General features: G+C 40.2%; 1 protein-coding gene across 3 annotated transcripts in view; it reads right to left on the bottom strand.

Moving 5' to 3' along the window:
• Positions 1 to 1,067: 1,067 nt before the first annotated feature.
• Mctp2 (multiple C2 and transmembrane domain containing 2) overlaps positions 1,068 to 10,045 on the bottom strand; it is a 225,234-nt gene continuing 216,256 nt past the window's right edge. For all 3 annotated transcript variants that reach the window (XM_028776708.1, XM_028776709.1, XM_028776710.1), the window contains 2 exons: positions 6,224 to 6,321; positions 1,068 to 4,063 (listed from right to left, as the gene is read on the bottom strand). In XM_028776708.1, the coding sequence (XP_028632541.1) occupies positions 3,995 to 4,063; positions 6,224 to 6,321 (167 nt within the window). In that variant the 3' untranslated portion in view covers positions 1,068 to 3,994. The remainder of the gene's footprint in view (positions 4,064 to 6,223; positions 6,322 to 10,045) is intronic.

Raw genomic sequence — 10,045 nt, 5'->3', positions numbered from 1 at the left:
ATATATATATATATGCACTCTACTTCATGTAAGTAATTAAGTAACTATTGTCCAGGATGAACACCATTGATCTTTCTGGGTTAAAGTAACATATATAAAGACTCAGAAACAAATGGTCCATGATTGTGCTGTTAGGAACATGTTTTTGAGTGGCCTATAGGCTGGTAGGTCTAGTAGAGAATAGTGGGGTCAAGGCCTCTGGGAGCTCTGAGCTACAGTAGATGTAAAGAAGATTTTTTTTGATATTTTAGTATATCTTCTGGAATTCATTTCTTTAAACCTTGATCTCAAATTATTGGCTAACACTGTTCAAAGGTAGGGGTGTTGGATGCTAGTTAGGATGAAGCAACTTCACAATGACGGTGGTTCAATGAGAGACATGAGTTAGCACTCGCCAATTCACTGATGCCTTACCCATCTTATGTTACAGCAGGAGGTGGAAACTCAGATAGCAGAGAGTCTATGGTAACCTCATCAGAGCAGGAGAACTCCGAGTGGTTTGAAGGAGAACTGCATCCACTTAACAGATTTGGAAAAAGTCATCACAAGTGTAAGGGGTAATATGAATGAAGACTAACCCAGCCCTATGACATTGCCATCATTCCCATGATATATGGGGTATTATGCAGCATGGCTACCAGCATAGAAGCAATTCCATAACCTCCTCTTACTGACTAGATTATATAGTTTTATAGATGAGTGAAAACCACAAAGACTAAAATCAAAGTTATCCAAGAGGACCCCAGCCCCAGTCCAGGAGACAAGCCTTTGACAGTGCTATAAATGTGAGAGTGGGACTAAGAAGGGAACCATGAACACTTCATAAGTCTTTAACATTCCCACTTAATTATCTTTAAGTTGAATAGTGTGAATATGTTATCTAATTTCACCAGAATCCTTCAGCACACATCACATGCTCTGAATAATGGATCTGCATCGTGCACCTTGTCTTAGATGTAAGTCAACCCTCATTCAAAGTATCCACATTGCGTGTACCACCTGCCTGTTCGTCACATAGTAGTGGCCAATGTAAACCAATGGGAGACAGTGGTGTACTGATAAAATAATTTACCAAGACATAAATACGTAATTTATTGAAATACACTCCAATAAAACAGTGAGTGAGTTTCTAGATACAGTAAGTCATGCCGCTCACAGAAGCAGGTGCAAGTTATTTTATTACAGGTAAAGGAGAAAGAACTTGGTCCTTTCATTGTGGGACTTCTAGATTAGCCCACATCTGAAGGGACAGGTGAACTTCTTGGTACCTTACTAAACAGGAAGTTTTAACATATAACACAACTCATATTTTAAAGACTGACCTTTTGTGGAAAGTGCTGTGAATGTTTAAGAGTTAGGCTCCAGATGGTTTCATAAGGAATTCTGGGTCACTAGGGAACCAGGCTCTGAATTCTCAACACTGTTCTGTAGAGGTGTGAGAATTGTACTTTCCTTTGGCTTTTTTCTCATTAGACTGGCTACCAGCTATCAGAGTTACAGCTGTGGTGCTTTAGTAGCATGCATTTTACTCAATACCTTTTTCAAAGCATACTAACTGTCATGCTGGCATATCTGGACATGCCAAAGGACTGTTTTCTATAAGTGTAGATTGTGATCATTCTCAGAAAGAAAAATCTCGCAGAAGTTGCTAAAATCTTGGGTTAGAAGAAATCTTCCTTTTGTATATCAGACAGTGGAAGAAGGAAAAAGAAATTCATGCTAGTTTTGGTCCCATGCATACAACAAGAATTGTGCTGTTCACAGCCCTGTGACAGGTATTTCTTTGAGATGGAATAAAGAATTAGATTATATGATTTGTCACTCTCTGAGATGCTAGGCTAAGACAAGGCATGTTTGGATGAAACCTGTGCAACTATGATTGTATGAATCTTAACATTTCACTTCCAACAGATACTTATTTTCGCCCATGCAATGTTGATTTCATCAACTATCAATTGTCTTCAGTAGAGAGTTTAGAAAAAGTTGGCCCTGTCTTGCTCTCAAATTCCAGCTGGCATTTGTGTCCTGAATTTAATGTTGTGAGTTCTATTGGGACTGTAGAGGAAAGAAGTCTCACTAATAATACCTTCCTGTTGGGAAAATTATTTCATTTAGAAATTCTAAAGGAAAAGAACAGCCATGAAGGATGGGTCCCACATTTAAATAAATAGGGGTTATTTGGTTTCCAAAAGTTTCCATTCCAATGGCTGATCATATCTCACATGACGGCTTATAGATGTCTGCCTTGGGTCATTACTAAATGACAGACTATGATAAACTGGATGACAGGAACAAGACAATGAGGTATTGTTTACACAGAAGATTGAGTAACTGGTTAGACAAAGAAGTTCTCGGGTATCTATTGTATGTACAACTAACAGATTTACTGGGGCTTTTAGAATCTCGTCAAGGCTCCTTTCCAGCCAGCTTCATTAACTCAAAGTAAATCAAATCATGCAGAAATCGGGCTCTGCCACAGAGAAATCAGGAAGAAGAAGATAAAGTAAAACAGACATTAGATGACAAAGTTGAGAATCTTTGGCATTTTTTTTTCATAAACCAGTTTGAAGATTATTAAATTACAATGCAGAAACAAAAAAGAGCTAAACACAAGTAAATTAGGTCTTCTTACCTCAGCTTTTCTTTACAATACATATACAAACCTGCACATAGCAAGTATACGTTGATGAAATATAGATTTTAAAGTTTAAATATCATTTTAATACAAAGATATTTGTACACATTTTTACATGCACATAATTGTTTTAAACTTGGCAGGGTGCTGCAGAGTTGTGGAGTACTCAGAGTTCAAATATTTATCTACAGAGGACATTTGATGGTTGTTTTGTATGAAGGAGATTTTGAAATGCGCTTTTATTGTCTAAATTTTAGTTTGAGCCTTAGAAAAATAAAAGACAAATTTGAACAACAAAAAAACATTTTAAATGTCTGCTCAAAACATTGGGCAACTAAAATGATTATATTTCAGTAAGACTCTCAACTAAATAAGCCCTTTCATACTTGATATTCCTAAATACTGTCAGAATCTGCTAATTCATCTGCCCCAATCTCCAGCATCTAACGGTACACACTGACATCTTGCTTTAGTAATAAGCAAAAAGCAAAGTTGGAAGAAATGGCATTTTACAGAAACATAATACTGTCGTGAAACCCTTATTCTTCCAATGAGTGACTCCTTGGGACCTTCAAGGATATCCCTTGCCAACAACAGTTAAGATGGGATTTAAGCTGGCATGTAATACTAAGGGGTCAGCAAAAATAAATAAACAAGTATGTCTTTAGCAATCACTGCTGAAAGATTCCTAAACATTTGAGTCAATTCTGGAAATCACTAAACATTCATTTTCTAATGTACATTATCAGGGTAGATAAAAGAGACAAAATAACGTGAAATAAGTGTTTGTGTGTGTGTGGGGGGTCGAAACTGGAAATAACTGAACCTCTGTTGATTGTTGGTTTTAAGACAAAGTTTTTACTACAGAGCGTAGGCTGACATAGCACAATTCCTGAGCTGGCATTGAGCTTGGACTGTCCTGCCTTGTTCTCTTCATTGTTAGGATTACAGGTGTGAGCCGCCAGCCTCAACTGGAAATAACTAATTCTTAGTGCAAATCTGTTGAAGGTGTTGAAATAAGTTCAGCATTATCCTGCAATCAAGTGGTCTCTTGGCTGTTCTCAAGGATGGTGTTCAGACATGTGGACACCTTGTTTTATGTCTGAAAAATGGATACAAGGTTTCCACAGTCTCAGACTAGATGACTTTTGGTGGTTTGGTTGTCTGGGCATCTGAGATACCCATGCATAGGGACCTGTGTGCAGCTGTGCTTGCATCTGGGTATATAAAGAGAGCAGAGAGGGATGAGAAGGCTGCACAGAGTATCCATCTCAGGACACATTGGTACCACTAGAGCAGCCAGGATCCAGGTCTGATTGGCTGCACATTGGATGCTAAAGTCCTCAGTCTGTATAAACCCTAGACAGTACTCCTCTTCTTCCGAAGTGGGCTGTGGCTTCCACAGAGCTTCAGCTCTGCATACTGCACCTGTGAAAACAAACAGACATGATGCTGGCAGTTGGGTAACCCTAGCTCACCACAGAGTGCGTTAATGGCTCCCCGAGGACACAGCAAAGCAAAGGAAGGAAGGTTCAAAGGTAATGAATCATTTTCTAAACATGGGGCCATGGGAGGATTAATTGCAGGAAGGGTTTCAGAAGTCATGCATCATTTCTTGAAACCAAAAATATCAAAAGCAGATTTTTCTAATGAGATGCATGGGCTTCTATAGGCTTCTACATAGCTCACCACTGCTACCTAATCTTAGTCTTGCTTATACCAGCTTTCAGCCATAAATAACCTAGTAACTGCCTATTGGGATTGTTGATCTTACGTTATGACACAACGAACAAGTATCAGTCATTTCAAAGTACCTACAATGATGAGGGGAAATTCAGTGTCTTACAAACATTTATTTTACCTAAGAGGGGACAAGATATTGAAATTGATGCTAGGCCCCAAACTTATATAGATGTCACTTAAAATTAATTTCACTCATAGTATAAAAGCTAGAACATCTGTGATAAACAGGAACACTTGTGACATCCTCAGAGGCAAACTGTCAGGGTCATTAGAAAGCACCCTTGATGGGACAGGAAGACTTGTGCTAATGCATGGAAGAACCTCATTCAAATGTTTGCTAATATGTATCTCTCTGTGATTATGTCACGTATACCTGGATGACACATTCCAAGGGCTGATGCCAGGATCATGGAGCCATGGGACTGACGAAAATTTCTATTCACAGATGTTGCGTGAACTTGCACTGTAACCCATATGATGGTACATTGCAAGCATAATGCTATCATGTGTAGGTCTGATAAGCTGAGGGTAGAATGGATTTATTTGAACTATTGGTCACAGGTGCTCCCTATTTTTAGCATTTCTGTCAAATTCTCCAAGGATGTTGTATCTAGTCCTACAATAGGCTACACTTACCCAAAAAATCAGACAAACAAACACAAGTTCTTCCAATCTGGTGTTTTGTGAAAGCTGCCCCTGACCCCCAAGGAGAATAGAAGATAATTTAACTGCCAATCTTAAATGTAAAACGAAGGCCAGGTTATTATTTCTCCGTTATGTCATGTAAATGTTAGAGACTCAATGTATCTTTAGAGAAGTGACTTTTGCAGGTTCATGTCATGAAGTAAAAGCTTAAAGAAAAAGCATCAGAGTACATTTTAATCTCTAGAATGTGGAAAGAAGGGACCCTTGAGCCCTTTAGCCCCATATGTCTATAATCCACCTGAAGATGCTGGGAAACCAATTAGGCTATGTTGGCCCAACGATGAAAATCGATACTTGATTTGGGGTTCTCTCAGGCAACAAAAGACTGTGCCTTTGATTACCTTGATGATGCTTCATGCCATGAGACCCCCCCCTTTACCCATTCAGTGGTCATTCTTTTCCATTAGAGAAATCACTGCCTGCCTATCCTCCTCTGGCTTTGGTGCGGGCAAGTCTGCAGGACCTGGATGGGGCCATTCTTTGGGACTTTCTGTTATTGGTGCCTTTGTTAATCTCTGCGCATCCACAAAATTGAGACGCTGCTGGACTAAGTGAGCATTACCTGCAAATAATACTTGCGATTGATCTCAAATTTGATTTCCCACCACCTCTTCCTCTGTGCGTATCAGAGAAAGTAGAGGCTTTGTCCTCCTCGTCATTCCTAAGTCTTTCGAGGAAAGAGGATAGAGGAGAGGCTGAAGAGATAATTGGGGCAAAGGAGGAATAAGGAGACTAATCCTCTTGTCTCCTACTTCCCTAAAATGCCTGCCATCTGGAGAACTGAGAAAATAAGCAGTCCCCCTCCTTCTCAGAGCCTAGGCAACTCCTCTGAGCTCATCTCTCTCTCTTCAGGGAGGAAAGTAATCAAAACAGGACCCACTTCACAGCCCCAGAGCTACTCAGTATGAGCGCCATTCCTAAGTAGCTCTTTCACAGGATAAATTTCCTCAGTCATTATATGCTTTGGACGAAGGGCTAGCTTTATTCCCCCACCTCCCAGAAAGAAATCTTTAGAGATTTTCTGATTCTTTATCTCAATTACTCACACACACACACACAGCCATGTGTCCTTCCAGTTCTCTAGGGCTGGCAAGAACTCAGTGTTGGTGCCCCTGTGGGTGGTGAACTATCATCACATACCTTCTGAATGTCAGAGGGCACCCTGGAGAGAAAGTCTAGGAGCTCATTATTGTCAATGGAGTAAGGATTTCGAAGCTTCTTAGTAAATTTATTTATGCCTGCAAAACAAAAATATGTGTTTATCATCCACATCTGCCTACCGATCTCTATGTATCTACCATTTATCTAATATTCTTATCATTCTCTCTCTCTCTCTCTCTCTCTTTCTCTCTCTCCTTCTTCCTCTCACTCTCTCTACCTACCTATCTACCATCTATCTTTGAAAATATGCCTGAGTGTGGGGAGGAGAGATATTCACAACTAAAAATTAGTGTGAAAACAATCACTGTTCTTCCAGTTGTGCACAAGTTGCTGTCATGTGGCATCATTCACAACAACTTTTTCCTGAAAAGATGGAGAGTCGTCATGCTGTGGGAAGAGGAATCTGCCTTCTTCAGCTGTGAAAATCCCATTATAATGTCAGCAGCAGAGCTGCAGAAACACATGCTAAAACAGGGGAACTGATTGGTTCTTTTGGTAACCGCTGATTAAGAGCCTCCTCTGCTATGGAAACAAATGTCCCAGATGGGAAAAGTTCTCTACTAGTCAAAACAAGTCCCTGCTTGGATGCTCTGGACCAAACATAGCTGTGGGGAGAGGAGGGTGGGAGCTTTGGTGGATAGAAAGACACTGCAGCAATAGCTCTCCGTTTATTCGTTTTCACAGGGTCCTTTTCTCTCACTGCAGAACAGAACTTGACATGTTGATTGCACGTTGCTGGCAGAAACTGTGAAAAGTTATTATTGGAAAATTATCTTACTGCAGTGACTAACTTCATTTATGGACCACAATGCTGGCACATGTGTCTGTCCAGGCAACAGAGTCCACACTAACTTAAGATGGCGACAGTGGTAATTAGAATGGGGTTCAATGTTCAAGATGCCAAGTGACCCTTGCAGCCTCTGTCAATCTTTGCCTGTGCATCTGAAGTTCCTGGGCATGCCCAGAACATGGTTTCCTCTGCAGAGAAAGATTCCTCTCAACCTTCTTTTGTCTTCTACTCTTTCCTTAGGGTTGCTCTGCCTTATCCAGATCTCATAAGCTATAGTCTTTTCACCAAATGTCAACCCTTTTTTTCATGTTGAGTTTTAGAAGCAGAAAGACTAGGTGGCCTTCTGAAGTTTTGCCACAGGGTGCTTGTTTAACAAGGATGGTATCTGAAGGCCCGCCTGTCCCAATGATGCTGAATGAATGCTCAGCTTAGTTGTGCTCTGAATGGCTCCTACTCAGAAGCCAAGTTCAACAGTCCCCATCACATAAAAGGTTTGATGTTTCCCTTTGTTCATTAAATATGACTTTGCTTTCATCTAAGGACTAGACTTCCTGCATGGCATTGTACCTGACACAATGACAACCTCCAGTCCTTTCTTTGGGGGGTCAGATTTACATCTGCTTTGCAAATGGGATCCAGCCATTGTTCATGGGTAAATGGTGGCTTGGTGGTTGGGCCGCGGAAGGATCTCAGTAGTGCTCCCCTTTCCTTCAAGTCAAAGCTGCACTCTGCCTTTCTTCCCTCTACCCCCACAGCAAGCTTCGTGTTTGGAACTAAAATTCCCCCTAGCGCTTCTTTAAACTAAAATACTCTCACTGTGTTATTCTAAAGACATTTAATTGTAGCATGGGCTTTTTGGCAAAAGAAAACAGACAAGGCAAAGTGATGAAGGGAGACAAAGACGTATTGAGAAAAGATGTATCTTCTATTGTTAATTATATATAGTGTGCGCATCTGGACCCTTTACAACGAACAGCAAGGCAGGGATAATATCACAGCCGATCAAAACACTGCATTCTTAGTCACTGAGGAGATTACAAACCTGCACAGCAGCTTCAGATGCACCCAAAAAGGCAGAAGTAGTCCACAATGCAGTGAGACTGACTATGTTTGAAAAACTTGGAATAAAAATCACAAGGTATTCAGCCTGCATGCTTCAGAAGCATAGCTTATTTTTAAGGTATCTTAGGTTCAAGGATTTGAGATATTCTACTAAATTATCTATTATTTGAGACCAAGTAGAAAGAGGACATCATAGACTCTTGGTCAACTTTATGGGGTAATAGGGCAATAGCAAAGGTGCAGGCACACCTGGGACCCCATTTTACATCCATGACATATTCATTGTGTGATTTCAGGCACATCACTTAATCCCATGGGCACAAGACTTTTGACAATGAAATCTTCTTAATAAAAAACATTAGCTCTGTAGTTTCCAGAATTGATTATACAAGCATGCTAAGTAATGTAGGCAAATATTTTATAATATGCAATCACCCAACAATAGAGAGTAACTGGAGTCACTGCCATGGATGTCAATTAGACAGTAATGCCAGGAGGTAGTGAAGGAAAAGAAATGTCATTGTGCTATTATACATCATACAAACTATTTTGGGGTCACATACCCAGACCTGGAAGTTGTGTCTTGATCCAGTGAATACTAGTCTTAACTTTAAACTTTATTTTTAACTGAAATGATACAGAGATTTATCTGCTGTAAATACTGTTAGCAAAGATGAGAAAAAAAAGAAATTATATGCAAATCATGGGGTATGACATTTGGTAAGGACATTGTTGGGTGGTCCCAGACTATAGCTGAAGCCTGCAGTGGAAAACACAATCACACAAGAATTTGTGTGACTGCCTCGCATTTGTGTAAAGCAATAACAACTACATGGCATAAAAAGACACTGCCAATCAAGTACTTGGGTACATTGTGTCCATGTCCATGCATCACACTTTGGTGACATGTAGGACAACAAAATACAGGGAAGAGTATGTACAAGCTATAGGCAAATACTGTCATTATATATGGGACGTAACCATTTAGAGATATAGGAATTAACAAGATTCATGGAAATAATCTTCTGAGGGAATACAGGAAAGACTTTATCAACCTTCTTCATGGAAAAAAGGATGATTTTCTGAAAATTTTTCAAATATGCATACTGTTTAACAGCTGACCATGGCATTTAACTCAGCATGAACAAAATAGTAGCCAAAGGCCTATCATTATCAATCACATCCTGTTAGAAGATGACAGCTACTAGCTAAATGTGAACAAAATTGGATTTGAAAAGGAATACTTATAGAGATGAAGAAAGAATAAAATTATTTTAACTAGACAATTCAGCAGTGTTTCAAACTTCATACTTGATCCTTAGCCATGCCTAGTTTCTAAGTCAGAACTCCACGAAGAGGAATTAGAATATGTTTTTCCTTTGACTGGCTACAATGGAGAACACTTGAAGATTATACCTTCTAGGGTATCACCCAGACTATACCTCCTAGAATATCACCAAGAAGGAAAGATAAAATAGTCATCAGTGGGGGAGGCAGGGAGGACACTGCAATGAAGAGACTTGGGGAGAGAGAGCCCAGACAGTAAACATAAATCTGCAGCTGTGGGGGAGGCGAGTATCTCTGGGACATGCCAGAGACCTGGGCTTAGGGAGTCTCCAGGGAGTCTATAAAGGTGACTCTAGCTGAGACTCCTAGCAGTGGAGTATATGGAGCTTGAAGTGACCACCTCCTGGAGCCAGGCAGGGCTCCTAATGGAGGGCTAAGAACACCAACCCACTCACAACATTTTCTACCGCAAATCTGCCATGCCTATGAGAAGTACAGGAACAAAGGTAGAGCAGAGACTGAAGCAATGGCCAAACCAATAGCTGGCCCAACTTGAGACATATTCCATGGGCATGAGCCAGTCCTTGACACAGTCAGGAGCCTAACATAACTCTTTATCTATCTATCTATCTATCTATCTATCTATCTATCTATCTATCTAT

The sequence above is a fragment of the Grammomys surdaster genome, unplaced genomic scaffold (assembly GCF_004785775.1).
Source record: "Grammomys surdaster isolate TR1022 unplaced genomic scaffold, NIH_TR_1.0 271, whole genome shotgun sequence".
NCBI classification, from domain to species: Eukaryota; Metazoa; Chordata; class Mammalia; order Rodentia; family Muridae; genus Grammomys; species Grammomys surdaster.
This window is presented reverse-complemented; position numbering and strand designations above follow the sequence as displayed.